Below are 19274 nucleotides of genomic sequence, written 5' to 3' on the forward strand. Positions count from 1 at the left end.
GCAGTGAACCGAGATTGCACCACTGCATTCCAGCCTGGGCAGGTCTCAGAGCGAGACTCCGCCTCAAAAGAAAAAAAGAAAAGAAAAGACATGTTTTATATGGTTAAAAGGCCAGAAAAAAGCAAATTATTATGAGTGATGATATGGGTGATTTGTGTTTTCTTTTTTAAATTAGCCTGTATGTTTTCCAAATTTTCTACAAATGAGTCTGTATGATTTTTATAGTCAGAAAAAGCAGTGAATGTAGAAATGTCTCCACACACCCTACATTGCACCAAAAAAGACTTATTTGTCACAGTTTGTAGGCACAAAGTGGTTTACGTTAGGGTTGAATTTGCCAATTATCATAATGGGCAAATGGGTTTTGAATCCTCCAGCTTTCTGCACTGTATCGTGATCACTGCCGCTGGTGCCAGTACTGGTGTGTGAGCTCCAGCACGGCCCATCTGCTGCTCAGGCTTGCTTGGCTGACACAGATTTATTTCATTTCGTTTGGTAATTTGGCAACAGTTTCTCTTTTCTCATTATCCTAGCTGGGATTCAGTACCAGTGTTATTCATTTTGTTTACCAGTTTGTTGTTTTCTTTTGTTCCATTTTGTGAAGATGAAGAAGCCAACAACAGGAATTCTGTCTTCCAAAAATGCAGTGCTTGTCCTTCGGGATCTTGGGCATGTCTTGCTAAAGTGCTCTCTATTTTTGACACTTGCAAGCTATTTCAATTGTTTTGATAAATAGAAAGCTTCATGGGGTATTTTTCAAAGAGCTTAGCATTCCTTTCCTCTCCCCACTTCACCAAGGAAGATTTGGAAATTGTTCCAAATAGAAATTATAAACATTAGCCTGGAGCCGTGCTCTGATATTTGATGCCTTTTTTTTTTTTTTTTAAACTAAAGGCTCACGTTGTTTGTTTAATCTTCATCAGTACTGCAAAAACACGTGGTATAAGACTTAACTCTGCCCCAAGCACCCTACACGTAAGAAGGGATTTTCATCTGAATTGGTTTGTATTTCAGAGCATTGGGATAGTCAGCCAGATTGCTAAGAATTTGCTCAAGTGAAACTTTAGAACTATTGGAATCTTAAGAGATGTCTTCAGTGGATCTATTAGGATAAGATGGCTGCTGCCTGAGAATCCTCTTTGAACCTGACACAATTTTTTTTGAGGAGACATTCTTTGTAATACTTTGTGCTACTTTTCTCTCTAGGTTACCCTGAAGAGACTTACCCAATTTATGACCTTTCAGAGTGTATCAAGCGTAGGCAAGAAACAATTTTGGTGGATTACCCTGACCCAAAAGAGCTTTCTGCTGAAGAAACAGCTGAGAGAATGGGAGTGATAGAAGAGGAAGAATCAGATCATTTGGGTTGGGAAAGTCTGCCCACTGACCCCAGAGCCCAGGAAGATAATTCTGTCACCTCGTGTGATCCAAAGCCAGAAACATGTTCCTGCTGTTTTCATGAAGACGAGGATCCTGCTGTCTTAGCAGAGAATGCTGGATTCAATGCAGATAGCTACCTTGAGCAAGAGGAAACCACTAAAGAAGAGTGGTCCCAAGACTTTAGAGATGAAGGGTTGGGCATCAACATCGATAAAGCATATACAGGCAGCATGCTGAGGAAGCGTAACCCCCAGGGTTTAGAGTGAAAACAGCCAGTCTGAAGTATCCATTACTCAAGTCCCAAGGTGACCTTTCTCTCCTCAGATTTCCTTCTTGGCCCTGTGCCCTGTACTTTCTTCACTGTGTTCAAGTGTCATAGCTATCAGGCCACTATCATGGATATCATGTATCCTTCCTGGTGCTCACACACCTGTCACCTTGTAAAACATGGACATTAGTGTGAACACAGGACAGCTTTGCTCTTTCTCTTCCTGCCTTTCCCCTATCAGAGAAGTTGATCCATTAAGTAATTATGTTTGGTCTATTGTAGTTACAGATGGAACCACTCAGGGGCAAAGGTCTGACTCTTCCTGGTAGGTGTAACAGATAGTTCACCTGTGAACGAACATCAGCTTACAGATGATGAGGACTTAAGGTTGCAAGAATGAAGATTTCAGACTCCAAGATGCCTTATTCTTTGGGCCTTGAGCAGGTTAGTAGTCCCCTGGGGAAAAGAGAACATTTTATTTGTGGGGCTGGGCCCAGAGCAGGGTAAGACTGCTCTCTGAGCTGAAGCCTCTTCCTTGCAGTGAGGGTCTTCCTAGGAACATTGATGCTGCCTCAAACGTCCTCTTTTCTCCAGAGTAGGGAAGACTCCCACTGATCTGAGAATGAGCCCAGAGGCTTGTTTGGGGACTGTTTTACTCTGATACTGCCTGGATATCTAGCTTCCTTTACCCCTGTTCTGCTTAACAGAACTGCCAAGCCCAGAAGTACCTTTGCACTCCTGGTTTTCAGTGGACAGAGGAAGCTTTAGATAAAGACTTTAGACCCTGCCTTGCAGAGACAAGACTTGAGGCCATTGAAGCTGTAGGAAGGCCTGCCCAGGGATGGTCCTGCCATGAGGAGGCTGCAGCCCTATAAGAGGGCTCAAGATTGTGAATTCTGCTCCTGCCATGAGGAGCTCAGAAGGCCAGGAAGCCAGCAACTGGGGAGAGAATCTGTGCGCTTATGGACAGTCCTTACCTAAAGCTCTTTCTGAATGTTGCACCCTTTGAGAAATTTGTTCTCAAAAGCACATAAATTGAAACAGAAATGAGAACTGATCTTGTATACAAAGTGCCAACTCAACAGGGAAGTTGGAGTATGTCTGTTGCAGAGAACCAATGTAGCAGCGCCCAGGGGTAGAGACCATATGTTCCATACTCAGATATTGGGGTTTTTTGAGAGAGCTGGGGAGTGTCGCAACTAGATTAGGCCTGGGAGATTTTGACCAAACTAAAGGCCTTTTCTCCTTACTGCATCTGACACATGTCTTGAGACAAGATAGTACCCATGAATTACATCATGAAGTATGTGTGAATTCAGTTTACATGTAAGACCTGAGAGTTTGAAGAGGGCACATTCCCAAAGACATTCCCAGTCATGAAATGTAGAAGACTGGAAAATTAAGAAATTATGTAAAGGTAGATATGGCTTTTAGAGTTACATTATGCTTGGCATGAATAAGATGCCGGGAAAATAGTTTAAAATCATACATCAGCATACAGACTGCTGTTAGAAGGTATGGGATCATAGTAAGATAATCTGTCAGCTACTACTAGGCATTTATTGTTAATTGAGTTACAGAGAAAAGTCATTCAAGACTGAATTTATGAAAGTATATTGCATCTATCTCTGTGTAGAACATTTGCTTCACATTGTAAAGAATGCAGTTTAAAATGTATTGAATGCAATCTAGATGTACACTAAAGGTGAAAAATAACAGGTGCTCTTTACTGTTTTGATAAATTGTTTTCTGTTATTTCCCTTCGTTTACTATGAGGGGTTGATTTATGAGGAGAGCTCTGGGTTCCTTGCTCAGATTTCCTTTTTGCCCTAGGATATGATTCCCTTATTAGAGATAAATACTTCTGTTTTCTTCTAGCTAATTCATTCATTTAGCAGTCAGTTGCTCAGTGCTAGGTACTAGGAACAGAGGCTCAATTTCTGCTCTCAAAAAACTCAATATAATGAGAGAGAGCCTGACAGATAAAATGAACTATGACTCTATAAGAGGGCTCAAGATTGTGAATTCTGCAGGCAGAGAAACATGAGCCATGGTCTGTCCCTGCATTTTCTAGCTGTGGAATCTTGGATCGGCTCCTTAACTGGTCTGAGCTTTGGCTTCAGGGTAGTAAAGGGAAGAGTATTAAAAGTTCTGGTTAAATGAAATCAGTGTGTGTGTGTAAAACAGCATTGGTTCTAGCTCATACATGATAACCACTCATTAAGTGGTAATTATGTTTTTATTATAAGGGCTATGCTATAATTCAGACATGGGCCCAAAACTACAAGAAAGAGAAATTGTTTTTGCTAAAGTATTTCCGAGACACTTCAGTTTCTTGGGAGGTGGGCCTTGAGGCATGCTAAGAACTTCTTCAGGTGGGCAAAGAAGAGAGGACATTCTTGGCAGAAGGAGATGTTGAAAAAAGCAGTAGGTGTGAAAATACATGGATGTTCAAGTATTTTGATGAGGCTGTTATGTAAAGTGTTGTTAGTCTTTGGGGAAAATTGGCTTATGGAAATTCCTGCCAGAAGTACTAAGCCCTTATGGTAGTTCTTCCTGCCCTAGCTCTTGGTTGGTTTATATATAAGGAATATATTTGTGTATGTATATATCAGACATTTGGATGTACCTTTCAGTTATTTAGAATTCAGACAATTCTTTTTGGATTTTCCAGAATTATTTTATCCTTCAGGGATGATAGTTATGTGTGTATACAACCCAGGATGACAAAATCATGGGACTGGTTTTTGTTGCCAGGGCTGCTGTTTCTTTTCTTGCGGTCTTCATTTCTCACAACAAGGGGGCTGGGAACTTGATCAGTCCCCTGGCCTTTGGGCAGTGTGGCAGAGTACACAAGTCATACCTCTATGGACAGTTAGCCCACAAAACCACTGCATAATCTGGGATCATTCTTGATAAATCAGGTGGGTAGTGCAGCCAGGAGATCCTCTTTCCTGGTCACAACGGGAGCACAAAGAAACCATTTCATTATCTCCATGACTAGCTCCAGAAGCTGAGCCCAGGGAGGTGTGCTGAGGAGTGGAGGTGTATTTGGCCTGTAGAAGCAGTGGCCTTTGAGAACCATACTCTGCACCTTATATGGCTTGGGTGATCAAATAACTTACGGTCCAAATGCAAACACCTTGGAAAAAGGGAGCTTTAATGTAATTATGCCAAGGTGATAGGCATAAACTAAGACTATCCTGGACATAGGGCCACCTCTGTCTATAGCCATCTAAGATTTTTCAACCTGCTGACTAAACAAACAAAACCCTCTTTCCTTTTTAGAATATCCTGTATATGCTATTTCCCACCAGGGGCAGAGGCAGAGGCCACAGGAGATAGGCCGTGGTTCAGGTAGGAAATGCCCTTGGTCACCTCAGAACTCTAGATCTGGGGGAATAAACAAACCTTATTTATTACCCTACTCTCAAAGTTCTCTTCAATCTGGACTATTTGTATTCCAAAGAAACATTTAATACTTTAGCTATTCAGCAATATTGAGAAAAAAACATGAATACATTTATGACTTTGCCTTGACCATTGACTTTTCTAAAATGTGCTTCCTGTTCATTTCCCTTTTTTTATACAAAGAAAATAGGCCAAATTTCTCCTCTTAGGTCATTCGTTAACCTCTCAGAGAACCAGTTTCCCCATGAATTGGGAAATGCTCTCTTTACAGGGCTGTTTGGATTGAATAAGATGCTGTTTATAAAATGTCTGTGCCAGGGCAAAGCATATGGTAGGTGCTTGGTGACAGCATGATCACCGTCACCACCAAGTCCAGTGTTGCTGAGATGTCACACTTGACACCCTCTAAGGCTACCCTGACTGCCTGGAGTGGCGCAGGGCCCCTCTGCAGTCTCTGGGTGCCTTTAGTTATAACCTCCTCTCTGGGTCAGACCATTAGCTTTCATGTCTGCTTCTAGTTACCACTATAGCCTCCCTTCCTTTTTGGTTTCAAATCTGTCAAATCTGCCACAGCTGCCCTGCAACAAAAAAGATTCCTAAGCATGTCTAAGTCCTGTCTAAATGGGTTAGGGTCCAAGCAAGCCCAGAGAAATCAAGTGGTTGGGTCTTTTGTACCTTTTTCATCTCTACGGCCCTGTTCTCTTCTAAAGGCCAGGCCCACAGGGGATACTGAGGAACCACCAGCCCCTTCAGGTGGCACAGCAGACCCTGAAGAGAACTGCTCTAACTTAAGAACCTTCTGACTTCACCATTTTTCCAGTCTCTGGGTGTGGTTCTGATGAACCTTAAACTTGAAAGGGACAGCCAGAGGGAGGACAGTGTTGACCTGCATGTCATTGGTGAGGTTATGACCTCTTTGCTATTACCACCTACTTACCCACCTGAGGCTCCTAGGAAACAATGAATGAAAGGTACAGAAAAAAGGAAGTAAACAGGGCTTTTTTCCCCCTTTTATGAAAAAAGTACACGAAAATGTTGAAACAATTCAAGTTTAATTTGTTGATATATGTCTGTACTTAGACAAACACTAAATTCTACAACATACGTAATGCCAACATGGGAAAATACCAAGTTTGTCATTGCACATACCAATAAATAAATACATTTGCTCCAGAATACCAAAGAAGTTTATTCAAAAAGTCACTTAATAAAAGCACAGTTTTGTAAGTTTGTCTAAAACTCCAGATAATCTTGAACAAAAATAAATGTCTGACCACTCCAAAATAGGAAAAGACAACTTGTGCAAATAGACACACACATTCTAGGCATTGTGAAAACTGGCTGTGTTCCCAGCAAGAGATCGTGCACCCTCCTGACCAAGCAGTCAGGTTTCCCTTTCCTAGCCATTCTAAGTTGCCTTCTAAGAAAATCTGGATCTCAGCCTCATCTCCAGCTTTGCCTGGACCTTGCTAGGGGGAGGGAGGGACAGGAGCACAGAGGAGAGGGATGTGATGTCTTAGGAAAGAAAAAAAGGCACAGTAATGAGCTATAAAGGTAGTGATGAAAGCAAGGAGTAACTTTCATTCACCCCGAATCCTACAGCAAGCTTTGACAATGTAACATCTTCATCTTGTGGTTTAGGAAAATGGACCTAGAGAGATTACATGGTTTGCTCAAAATCACATAGCTACTCAGTGCAGTAGTGCTTTCTATAAGACCAACTTGCCTTTTCAAACTTGGTTGGAAATTTTAAAAACCAAACCTGTCATAATGTCTGTTCTGCCCCTCCTAACTGTATCCTGAGATGACAGAAAATTCCAGGTGGCCATAAACTCAAACAAGAGCCCAGCCCTTGGCTTATTACTGGTGGCTACTACAAGCCTACACACCAGAGCCCAGGGTAGTATAGAGTCCCAACTCTGGGCCCTGACTGCAGATCATTCAGGTCCCAGTAACAGTGAAAGCAGACTCATTCAGCTATCTGGAGAAGTGTAATCTGAGGGCCACTTGGCATCCTGGGTTGACACAGGGATGCCGCAGCTGGGGTAAGGAATTAGAGAAGGGAAGGCCAGTGTTACTGCAGTAGGAGAAAACCAGGAAGTCCATCTAGGAGATGGAATTTGTGCTTTCATAACAGAGCCATAGAAATGGCTATCTCAGTATCTCCCCTCACTGCAGACTCCATTGTAAGCAAAGCATGGACCTTTTTCTTTCAAATCAACCCTGTCACTTGTTAAATTTAGAACTACCTCTAAATGCTAAGTTTATTTAAGAGGTAAATGTCCTGCAGGCTCCAAAAGTTCTCTTACAGCTTCTGACTATCACAGTCCTGTCTTCCAACACCTGTCTTCGCCATAGGTCTGGACCTTATGTGCTTCCTCTGAACTAGTGTCGTGATTTTTAAGGCACATTCACTAGAATATGTTCAATTTCAACCAAAAGCATACGTGCAACATACCAATTTCTTCAGGCAATGCAGAGTGGGAACTGAAAAGCTAACAACATTCTTGGATGGTGTCCTCTCAGAACCCTGAGAGAAAAAGCTGGTATTTTCCCAGGTATACCTTCTGTTCAAAGAGCATGAAATGAATGGACAGAATCCACAGGCGATTATAACATCCTTATTCCTTTCCTACTCATTCTCAGGAATATAATCACAATTAAGAAACCTCAGTTGATTGCTGATTGCCCTTTTCCCCAAATATACACAGAGACACGCAGACACACACATACACAGACCGACACAGAGCACCTTGGAACCAGAAGGAAAGAAAAGCTAGACTTGGAGAAGAGTTGGGAAAGTGAACTTCACCACTCTCCAGAATTGTTCTGGGGCAGAGGGTGTAGAGTTTTCAGGTGTGGTCCCAGGAGCGGTTACAGAGAAGCTGCCTAAACTCCCAGCTGCCCAATACCATTAGGGACTGCTCATTCTGTCATTAATTCCCTGCCTAATCAAGGACCATCTATCCAGCGAGAGGGTATGAAGGGCAAGAACTCTTACTGTGGGAGAGGCTGAACCCAGGTGGTTTCCAGGGGCGCCAACAGCTTTATGAGTCCATGCGTCCATAGCCCCAGGGCCAGTATTCAAGGAAAACCAGCATCACCAGGAGTGCACTCAGCTGCTGAGGCTTGTCACTCAATGCCTGACAGAGCTTTGTGGCTGAGGTTACCCTTCTCCACACTCAGACTAGAAAGCTCAGCCCATGTTTCCTGACCCCACCAAAAGATCTAGCCAGCTCCCTCTTCTGTGTGCTACAGGAGAAAGCAGAGGCCAAGAGTTTTCCTTTGTGCTTCTGATTTTTCCAGTACCGCCAGGGTCTCTGTCTTACCAGAACTCAGAACCAGCCTGTTTTATCTTAAAATCATAGATCCAGAGAAATAGCTTGACCTGACATTAGAGGTGATCTAGTTTCCATCATCTCAAATGTCACCACATTTCTTCTCCTTAAAGGCAGGGAAGGAAGGGCTAAACTGGAACTATAGAAAGGAGGATGGCACCATGATAACTCGCCAGCCCTGGCACAGAAAGTTCTAGTGCCCTCTAGAAACTGGACCATGTTGCAAAAGCTAATCCTTGGAGGGGCTTCTCACAGAGATGTATGGCCGAGGTCTGGGCAGATCCTGCTAGAACAGGTATGCCTTGCTTAAGCATTCAAAATACGAAAATCTACATTACAAAGAAATGAGAGCATATTACTTCTACTTAAGTCAAAACAAGTCCTTCACCTACAAAGCCTAACATGTTTAAAATACAACTTATATTTAAAAAAATTTCTATTTTGCTTTTCGAAACATATCTACTCTAAAGCAAGGTACAATCCCTGCTTGCTTCCCACCGATTTCAGATCTCTATCTGGGCAAGAAGCTTCCACCAGGGTAAATGACAAATGAGCAAGAGCTTGAGCTTAGAGTTCCCAAGCCTGCCAGGTGGATGGTGCCATCCAAGGAGAAATAGCGGCAGTGGAGGGAATTATCAGGCTCAGCCCCAGAACCTTTATGCACTCTCACCTAGACCAAAAAGTGTGCGGCAGCCTTACTACGGCCTGCCTACTGCTGAGTAGCCCTCAAAGAGGGGCCAGACACAGGCCAGTCCTGGATCATACTCACATGCAAAAAGCCAGACAACTTTCAACAGCAAACTGCCTGATTTCCTACTGGAATGGTTTCAATCTTATGTATCAACTTTGTTGTTTCTAAGTCTCTGGAATCGGGGGGAGTGAGGAGGACATGCAGAATGGGCCCCAGGAGGCCAGAGATACTAGTTTCTTGGGGGACAATAGGAACAAAGAAATCAAGAGAACTTGAAGTTCTTAATGCTGCCATTAACCAGCTAGGTGACCTAGGGCAAGCCCCGTTTTCTGTGATTCACCTAAAGCAACAAGGTTGTACTAGATCCCTAAGGGTCCTGCCACCACTGATCTCTTGTGGTTCTAAAATATTGCCTGACAGCAGTGAGAGAGTTGGGTCCAGAGAGCGAGAGAAAGAGAGAGAGAGAGAATTCTTCAAGGAGCATGCCATGGCCTGAGAATGGTTCTCTGGCAGCAGGATCCCCAGGCATGCCTAGCTGTGTGCAGTCAGCTGGTGACCTGGACCCCATCTGTATTTCCTGGGGGTCGTGCTGGGCTGCTCAGCAGAGAGCTCCTGGGGCAGCTGAGAGAACTCCCAGAACAACCCTGATCCAGGGACCCTGTTCATGCACTTCTGCATGCTGAGCCTGTGTCCTGCAGGCCCCTCCACTAAGACAGCCCTGTCAATTGGGTTCCTACTGCCTCTGTGAGACACAGCAAACCTGGAGAAATCAAATGCGCTAGAACCCTAGCCACCAGCTGATTCCCACAGCCACTGCGAGCCAGGCACCTGCAATCCTGACAGGGTCCTGCCACTTACTTGTCCCCACCATCCTCCCAACTTCTCTCAGGGTTGGGTGAGGCCTTCTTTAGTTGAAGGGCTTTCTGCAGTTGTTTAAGGGCCAGGCTCGGCCACCAAGCCCTGTGCTACATAAAGTTGACGTGGCCTTCATACATACACACACTCACTGTGCCCCTACCTGCTGAAGTACCCGATGCCATCTGACTCCTTGCCTGAGCGGATGACTGGGCCACAGCAGCCCTGCATTGTGCTTCCTCTCCCTCTAATGCCTCTTCTGGCCTTCCCAGCTGAAGAGGTTCTTCAGCTTGGTAACCACGACGACGACACACTACTACCCCAAGGGTGGGAGTGTGTGATCTCGGGGCACGAAAGAATTATTTTCATCCCTTCACACCCACCCACCCGCTCTCCACTACTCCCCTGCCTCAGCAGTAGAGGCAAAGGAGCCAGTTCCTGGCTGGCTGGGCCAGGGAGCCCACTGAAGGCCAAAGCTTCATCTGGCAGAAGGCCTATATACAGAGGGTAGGCAGGGCTGTCTCCACAGGCAGGCAGGCAAGCTCCGCTCCAGGCTGGGCAACCCCAAAGGGCACGAAGAGGCCTCTACTCACACGCCAGCTTGCTGTCGAAGCTGGACAGGGCAATGGCAAAGGCCTGCAGTGCACACAGCGGGTAGTTGTAATCCATGGTGAACACATCCTCTGCCACCCGGCCAAACTGCATCACGATGTAGTCCGCTGGGGCCAAGCACAGGCACAGACAGAGAAAAGGACAGGGCAGGAATGGTAGAGCCAGGGAAGGATAGACAGACACCCAAACCACATGAGGGAAGAAAAAGTGAGAAGCGGAGATGCCAGGGGAATCACAAAGGAAGTAAAACAAAGGCCAATTGGGAGAAGTGGCAGCAAAGAGGTAGCAGATGGCAAAGAAGAAAGTAAGATGCATGTGAACACCAGGGGACAGAGAAGAGGAAAAGTCCTTTTAAGGGGTGTTCCCATGCCTGAGACTCTGCTGAATACACAGAATCTAGGACCAGGGCTGCAAAGACGGTTCTTCCAGGACCTCCTAGTCATTAGGGTTAGAAAGTTCCATACATCTAACCTAAGCTGTATAGCTCACATTCTTAAACTCTAGCCAGTGTAGGCAGTGGTAGGTGGGCTGAACCCTATGCTAAGGGCCTTGGGTATCCTACGGACTATAATGAGTAGGGACAGAAACACTCACGGTCATTGCCATGGATGATCTGGAAGTTCTTCACAGAGGCCTGTGTGACGCGCCCATGGAAGTTGAGTACATAGGACTGTGTGTCATCATTCCAGACAGGTGTCTTGTTTTGCAGCTCGATGATACTCTCCGTGTTCTTATTCTGCCAGCGTGCTAGCAGTGTCTCATGCTCCTGGGAGGGCAGCCTCACCTGAGCCAGGCCCAGGCCTTTGGCACCATGACCACCCCAAAGAGGGATCTATCCCAGGAATGGGGGTCCTTAGATTTCCCTAGACCTACAGGGCTTTCTCATATGATATCCCCTCCACATATACACATCAGCTGGAGTTCTGCCCTTAGAAGCTCATGCAGAGACTAGGATCATGGGGAAAGAGGGGAGTGAAGGGTAGAGGCTCACGTTGCGGGGGCGGATGGAGACTCTCTCGTGAACCATGTTCATGCCTGGAACAATCACGCTCATCTTCCGAGGCCCCTTGAAGCCTAAGACGTTTGTCTCCTGGGAAAGAGAATGCAACACTGGCCACCTGAGGCATCTATTTACCTACTGGAGAAGGTGGGGGGGACGGGAATAAAAATGAAGAGCTAGTTCCCACCATCTCCACTCCAAAGTCTAACACACATCTCTCTAAACCTAACACGGCCAGAACTGAGCTCCTGCATCTCTACTCTGCCAGAACTAGCTCCTCTTATGCGTCATCCTTGCTTCCGCTCACGGCAATGCAATTCTTCCATTCACTGCGGCAAACTACTTGGTCACACTCAAAGTCCTCCATTCCACATCCTACTTCTAATCCATCAGGAGTTTCTATCAGCTCCACCTTCCAATTATACCCAGAACTCCACCACTTTTCACCACTAGCTTCTCTCACCAAGATCACTGTAACAGCCTTTACCTAGACTCCTGGTTTCTGTTCTTGGCCCTCCTATTCCTCCTTCCCACCATCTGTTCTCAACACACCAGCCAGTGCTCAGGCACGTTAAGTTAAATGATCTTTCTCCTCTGCTCAAAACCCTCCAGTGGCTCCCCAGCTCACTCCGAGTAAAAGCTGGAGATGTGACTTTACCTGCACGTGGCCCCATGACCTTACTCGCCTCACCATTTACTCCCTGGCGTCTACTCCATTCCTTCTTCATACCAGGCATTCAGGACTTTTGCCCTCACTGTGTCCCCTAGACATGTACACTGCTGTTTTTCACTTCCTTCTGGTCTTTACTCAAGAGCTACCTCAGTGAGGCCCTCCCTGCCATTCTGAAAATCTCACACATACCTTGATATTTGCTATCCCTCCTCCCCTACTTTTTCTTCTTAGCGTTTTTAAAGAACATACTTACTTCACTGATAGATCTGTTTCATAGCTTGTCTTCCCTACTAGGGCTTTAAGTCCCATAAAGGTATACATTTATGGCTGTTCATTACCATATCCTTAGTGCCTCAAACAGTATGCATAGTTAGTTAGAGCTCAGTAAGAACTTGAAGACTCAGGCTGCCTCCCCAAAACTGGTCAGCAGGTGGCACCAAAGGATCATACAAAGTAGCTGTGGATTACTTCTGGCCTCCAAGAAGTGCCTATGCCCAGGCTGATGGGATACCTACCCCTCATTTTTAAAATGAAGAAACAGGTTCAAAGAGGTAGAGTAATCCCCTATATTTATAGACCAGTTTGGTCATTTTTGAGCTGTGTGACATTGCTGCAGCTGAGCTTCAGTTTCCTCATCTATAAAGAAAATAGGATCTACCTCTTAGGTTGAACATTCAGTGAGATGACAAAGAGCCCTGTAATCCATGTAGAACCTGGCATGCCAGAGGGATGATCTGGGAAATGCACAGACAAGAACCCAGGCCTACCGTCTCCTTCTGTCTAAGAGACTCCTGGCCTGGACTGCAGAGAGCCAGGCCTGGTTTTCTGAGCTCCCCAAGTAGATGGCCGGCTGTGGTGTGAGCTCTGAAGTCAGGAGGAGACAGCCCCTGTCCTAGGCCAGGATCACTCCACAGAGGACAGCCCTTCTCCACACAGCCTTGTCTGCCCACTAAGATGGATGGGATAGGCCCTAGATCAGGCAACAAATCTTGGGTTTCATATCTACCTTGGAAATCAGAGACCCCCGAACCTAGGACTCACATAGCACACAGCTGCCAGCTCCTGACGTAAGGTTCCACTTTCCAAAGTGGAGGATGAGGCCTTCTGAGGGTTGACTCCATTGTCATAAACAGTGAACTTGGTGCCCATCAAGTTGGACCTGAAATAAAGGCACAATCGGTATACAGTCTTGCACCCTCTGCCCCAGAGCAGAGAACAGCTCATCGTCTGTTCTATGAGGAGCCTGCAAAACATTCTGGACTGGGCCAGCAGCAGGCCCAGGGAGGCACACTGCTCACTGAATCCACGTCTTTGAAGACACTTCGTGGGCAGAAGGCCTGAACTTGCTCTGAGTTGACTCAAAGTGCATTTCAGTTCGGTGAGAGCAATTCGGGGAGGTAAATCAGGATTCTTCAGAAGATTTATCTGGGGGAACATGGGAGTTCTTCTCACGGGAGGTGAGCAAACAGAATGGCATCTGATAAGACAGTGGAAGAGGCTTAGCACCCATGGAGAGAGGAGACCTCCCCTGTCACAGCCAGCCTAAGTCTCAGTCCAGCCCCATCTCCAGCTTTAGCTCCTGACCTCTCATGTTCATTTATGCTCCCCAAATCTGGTACTCTGTTCCTCAGCAAACCCTACCTCCCCACCACCCCCACTTGGAGGCCTAGGCTCAGAGCCTTCCTGCCCCTTCCCCACTGCTTCCCACCCCCAAGACTGCTGTGTGTCTCTTCCCTCAAGAGCTTACTCTTAGCCCTGTCCCTTGGCATTGACTATGGAGCCAAGGCAGCTCTTCCATAGTGGCCTGCATTATCAGTGACATCCTGGGGTTGGATCCATCACTCTCAGTGGACCTGCACCCACCTCCTGGGAACAGCTTGGGGTCGGGTATGTGAGGCCCATCTCCAAGTCTGGCTCTAGGCTGGCATAGACATAGGCCTCCAGTTGGATGTGATGATCAGAGAGGATCCTGGGAGAGTATCCATCCCTGGCCTAGATCTCCTTCAGGGAGATTCAGGCCCTCTAGAGAGAGCCTGCCCCTGCCCCTCCCTCCCACTCCCGCCTGCTTCCTGGGGGAATGCTAGTACCGCAGTTTCCCGATGTAGCTGTCCCCTCCTCGAGACAAGTCTGTTGGGTCCACAGAGATGAGGTAATTGGAAGTTTTACTCTTCTTTCTCTTCCTTCCCGCCAGGAGGAACACCTTGGGGAGTGGAACGAGGTCATATTCCAGACTCAGCCTCTGGTCTGCACACAGTCATGAGATCCACTCACACAGACTGTCTCTCCCTTGCTTCAGCTCCCAAACGCACATATGTGCACACACACAAATGCACTGGAAAACACAAAGATATGCACTGACCAGACACGAAGGCAGTTTCTTTGAGGAACTGAGAGGTCAGTGGTAGATATGAGATTTCCAGTCACATTTCAGCCCCTAGGACTTCAAAGGGCTGAAAAGCCTAGATGATAACATGCCCAGACCAACCCTACCTTCTTCCCGTCCTCACGGTCCATGTGCAGAAAGTAAGTGGGGTACATGCCCCGGTCCATCCCTTTCTTGTCCCGAGTGATGCGGCATTTGATGGTGATACCCTGGGGGGCTGGCCTCAGTGCAAACTCCTCAAGATCCTGGACCTCGACATCCACTGGTTGCTCTGGAGCTGTTGGGCTAGGGGCTGAGGCTGCCTCCTATGGGGACAGAACAGGCGCCTGAGTCCCAAGGACCCTAAGCAGCCCAAATTGGTGATCTGGGATCCAAATCTGCCTCCTAATGTGGCGGTGGGAGAGAGGGAAGGATCCTGGGATGGGGGCCTGGCCAGCCTGGGCCTGGGGTCAGGAGCTATCTTCCCAGCCCTGCCCTCTTCTCAACAGTTCCTAGAGGTGGAGATGGGAGATATGGGAGGTCCTCAGAGGTCATCCTGTCCAACTGCAGCTCCCCCTACACATCACCCTGCTGGCCTAGCTGAAGAGGTTAGGAGGCAAGGTGGAGGGACGTAAGAGGCCAGCAGAGAAGCTCCTAAAAGGTGTATGAGTCCAGCCCCAACCCCAAGAAAGCTAGCTCCCCATCATCTCTTCACACGCGCTCCACCTCTAATTCTGATGAGCAGTCCTTCAAAAACTGCTGTGGATGCAGACTCACTCACTCACCCTGACGGACTTCCTGCTAGTAGCAGAGCTGGGGCGGGTGTTACTATTTAGCTGGGAGGAGCTGGAGCTGTTCTCCTCCTCATCCTCCTCATCCTCTTCAAAGCTCATGCTGCTGGAAATGCCTGGGCCAAGGAGAGAATAAGAAGGGATGAACAAGGAGAAGTCTACCCTGCCCCTGAAATACACAATGGTCACATACGTTCAGACACTGACTCACCTATACCCACACTTATGCACATACTCTTAGCCATATGTACACGTACAGACACATTCACACATACATTCCCACACATGTCCAGATATACAAGGACATTCTCTCAGGTGCACACATGAGCCGGGGCTGGCCACAATCCTCAGGATATGTCCCCACCACCCAGTTTCAGCTCAGTCCCTACATTACCCCGCTTCCTAGCAGCCACCCTGCCACTGCCTCTTGTGTATCAAGGCCTGCACTGAGCTCACCTTGAACTGGGAACCTCCATTTCTGACCTCAGGCCTATTAGCGGCCTTGGCTGGCATAGGCCACGGAATCCGCCAGGGCACAGGCCTCAGCTCCTTAGCCCAATGTGGAGGGGACCCACTAACCCCTCATCTTTGCTCTGAGCTTCTATCTTAGCTGTCCTCCCGCCCGCCATTCCCCGGGAATGCCATCCCCATCCCCAAGTTGTCTCCAAGTCCTTTGTACAGGAAGCCATCCTTGATTAGATTCCTCACAATGTGTGTGGTGCTGCCAGACTTCTTCCCTCTGCCACCCTGCACCAGGGGCTCCCTAGGGCACGGCTTGTGATGGGAAAACCGAACAGAAGGTTTCCAGGGAGGATCTACCCCACCTCTTGGTATCCTGGCCCTGCTCCCACTAGCTTAGCAGACATATAGGAAACTTCTTGCAAAAGGAGCTTTATCTAAGGAGCAAAAGGAAAACGAAATCTGCCCCAAAGCTGCGCCTCACTGGGGCGTTATCAGGTGCCCTGCCTAAGAGGTTCTCATATGTCTCCAAAGTGTGCCCCACCCCCACCCATCATGGCCAGGGAGGGGCTTGGACACAGGAAGGCCATGCTCCTGGAGAAAGGAACATCTGAGAACCTGGGACTAAGTTTTGGGGGGTATCACTGGGCCCCCGTGGGGCTCACCCTTCCTCTGCATCGTGGCACGGAGATCCTGCCCACTGGGCCGTTCGCCCCCACCAGCTGCCGTCTCCCCTGCGTCCTGGGCGTGGTCTGACTGGCCCACAGTCAGGATCTGCACTGGGCCTTGGGCCTCAGACTTGTCTTCTGCCAGTGTTGCTGGCCCGCTGGTGCCTGCAGGCCACGGACACTCCTGAGTTACATCCAGGAGGAGGAGAGGAGGGCCTGGATTCTCAGACGTCCGTGAAGGGGATGAGGGAAGAGTGGGGAGACCCTCTGCAAAACTTTATTTACAAGACTGATTTTTATAAAACTAATGATTGAGGCAACCTGTTAACAACTGGTAAGCTACTAAGGGATGTGGGCTTCATTTCTTCTGCTCTTCCCCCAAGTTAATTGCCGAGGGTTGGTTTACAATACCTCGCATCCTTAAAGCAGATGGCAGCCATCTACAAAACCAACTGCACAGTGGAAAAAACAAGATGGAGAACAAGGATTGATCCAGACCACAGCCAAGGCCAGTAATCACTCATGGACACGGCCAGCTACAAGTGATCAATGCTGGTGTTTTCTTTCACAAATATACACACATACACACATGCAGTAACTCACATACATCATTAGAAGCATGGGCCCCTTGAAAAAGACTGCAATTGGCATACACTTGCCTTCCCAAGTGGAGCACCTCCCATCCCACGTCAGCCTTCCTACCTCTTAACCACAGAGCTTCAGTAACAGAAGCAAGGCCTGACCCATACAGGTGGCAACCACCCTGCCCGCCTGCTGAGCTATGCCCAGAGTGCTTGGTCAGCTCCAGAAGCCCATGGCCCCTGACACATCACTGTCCAACCAAGATGCGGTGGCCTGGAAACCACTGTCCATGAACAAAAGTTGAGGAAATGGGGTGTGTAGCCAAGAGACAGGACCTAGGGCAGGTGCCACCATCACTGTCCTTAATCTTTAGGGGTCTTTTCTGGAGAAAGAGGAGCAGAGGGAACAGGCTGGTCTGTGGTCCAGAGGATGGAACCTGGACTACAGTCAAGGGAAGTCCACATTATATGAAGAGCTGACAGCGAGGGCTGCACAAGGATGGGGCAAGCTGCCTGGGAAGCAGCACCCACTGCAGTGAGTGTCCTAGTCCAGGCTGGGTGAGATCCTCCTTGAGGGGTCGTGATAAAGGGTGCTCAGGCCAAGGTAGCTGAGGTGGGGGATGGTAGTTCTGGGCCACAGCTGAGTAGGACTTCACTTCCTGGCGGTGTGGTGGGCATGCCCACCCCCAGAGGCAGCCCGGGCACCTCCCAAGCTAGGTGAGGCCTGTGAGCCACCTGGTGGGGGTGCCCCGAGTGGCAGTCTGTGTCTTCCCTGAGGCTGTTCATCCTATCCCTCCCCTCCAAGTCAGGAGGGCAAACCTTCCCCAGCCCTACAGTGGAGTCCAGGCCTGCTGGGGAGGGCTGTAGAGAATGCAAGCTGACCTTTGTGCTTTCCCTTCTTCTCCTTCCTAGCAGCGCCACCCTGGCCCCCTGCTGTGGCTGCTGCCTTGGTTCTCTTGGCTGAAGCTGGTGCTGTTGGGCGTGTGGCTCCCAGCTGCAGACTGGCGAGTGAGTCGGCCTCTTGAACTGCTCAGGAAACATCCCCAGACGGAGAAAGAGAAACAGGCACTGGGTGAGACCGGAGCTCCCACCTGAACACAGTCCCCAGCACAGCATTTTCAACCACACCCTGAGTCCCACCAGGGCCCCTGTACCACTTCCACAGCCCACAGAATCAGGCCCACTCACCTCTACTAGGCAAAGATTCCAGGGCAGGCCCAGCTGGAAGGAGGCAGCACCCCCAGCCCAGTGTGATCAAGTCAACACCCAGACCAACACCTGTGATCAGCCAACAAACTAAGCACTCAAAGTTCTGGGCCACCAAACCGTACTGAGCCTGAACAGAGGCAGGGAGAATGTCCAAGAAGATACGGCCTCTGAAGATGGTGAAGGAGGAACAAAGGCTGCATCTTCTGGAAGAGACCACAACCAGGGCAAGCACTCCAGGGAGCCTATGAGGGGGCTCTGCAGGGATGAGCCCATGGGGGCTGGGGTATAGGAGTGCTCAGAACAACTCTGGGATACAAGAAGCTACAAGCACCAACAGTGAGGTCTCAGAAGGGTTCCGGCTGGTGGCCTCCAAATTCTGCATACTGTAGAATCCCAATCTGCTCAAAATCCTTGAATGGTTTCTGATTGCTCTTAAGATGAAGACCGACATTCTCTCCCTTCCCCTAGGTCTAAACACATACTCCCCACCTCTGGGGCACCAAGAGTTGCAGCCACACCAGGCTGGTCTGGTGCCTCACATGCACTGCACTCCCTTTTGCCACAGGGCCCTTGCTCCTGCTGCCTGCACTGCCTTCCCCCTCACCCCGCTCAGTGATCAGCTCCCATTCATCCTGCAGATTTCAGCTTGGATGTCACCTCCCGAGGGAAGCTGTGCCTGCCTCCCTAGTCAGCGCAGGTGTTGTCATCTATTCACAGAATTTGGCTTCCTTCCACAAAGCACACCCATGGCGGTCTGTTTAACATTGTCTCTCCACCTAGACTGTAAGGTCCATGAAAGCAGGGACCACACCCATTTGTGCTCAGTCGGGACCTACAGCCTCTAATCCAGAACCTGACACAAACCTCAATAAATATTTAAGAAATGAATGAATGTGTAACATGAATGAGTATACCCAGCAGGTCAAAACCCAGGATGAACTGTGAGCTCTGATGTATATCAAACTCCCTCCTTTTC

At 48.2% G+C, this 19274-nt stretch overlaps 3 protein-coding genes across 13 annotated transcripts in view; 1 reads left to right on the forward strand and 2 right to left on the reverse strand.

Annotated features, from left to right (window-relative positions):
• RIC3 (RIC3 acetylcholine receptor chaperone) overlaps positions 1 to 5073 on the forward strand; it is a 56251-nt gene extending 51178 nt beyond the window's left edge. For 5 of the 7 annotated variants that reach the window (XM_050756296.1, XM_050756299.1, XM_050756298.1 and 2 more), the window contains one exon: positions 1207 to 3383. In XM_050756296.1, coding sequence (XP_050612253.1) covers positions 1207 to 1646 — 440 coding nt within the window. In that variant the 3' untranslated portion in view covers positions 1647 to 3383. Of the gene's footprint in view, positions 1 to 1206; positions 3384 to 4936 lie in introns of those variants that run through there. The other 2 variants (XR_007719193.1, XM_050756295.1) reach the window with 2 other exon arrangements.
• RPL27A (ribosomal protein L27a) overlaps positions 1 to 19274 on the reverse strand; it is a 1008958-nt gene that overhangs the window by 583283 nt on the left and 406401 nt on the right. The window lies entirely within an intron of this gene.
• Positions 6229 to 19274, reverse strand: part of TUB (TUB bipartite transcription factor) — an 87637-nt gene continuing 74591 nt past the window's right edge. For all 3 annotated transcript variants that reach the window (XM_050756192.1, XM_050756191.1, XM_050756193.1), the window contains 9 exons: positions 17972 to 18115; positions 16506 to 16673; positions 15376 to 15497; positions 14719 to 14916; positions 14316 to 14428; positions 13270 to 13387; positions 11547 to 11645; positions 11150 to 11321; positions 6229 to 10662 (listed from right to left, as the gene is read on the reverse strand). In XM_050756192.1, the coding sequence (XP_050612149.1) occupies positions 10529 to 10662; positions 11150 to 11321; positions 11547 to 11645; positions 13270 to 13387; positions 14316 to 14428; positions 14719 to 14916; positions 15376 to 15497; positions 16506 to 16673; positions 17972 to 18115 (1268 nt within the window). In that variant the 3' untranslated portion in view covers positions 6229 to 10528. The remainder of the gene's footprint in view (positions 10663 to 11149; positions 11322 to 11546; positions 11646 to 13269; positions 13388 to 14315; positions 14429 to 14718; positions 14917 to 15375; positions 15498 to 16505; positions 16674 to 17971; positions 18116 to 19274) is intronic.

The sequence above is a fragment of the Macaca thibetana genome, chromosome 14, assembly GCF_024542745.1.
Source record: "Macaca thibetana thibetana isolate TM-01 chromosome 14, ASM2454274v1, whole genome shotgun sequence".
In the NCBI taxonomy this organism is placed as follows: Eukaryota; Metazoa; Chordata; class Mammalia; order Primates; family Cercopithecidae; genus Macaca; species Macaca thibetana.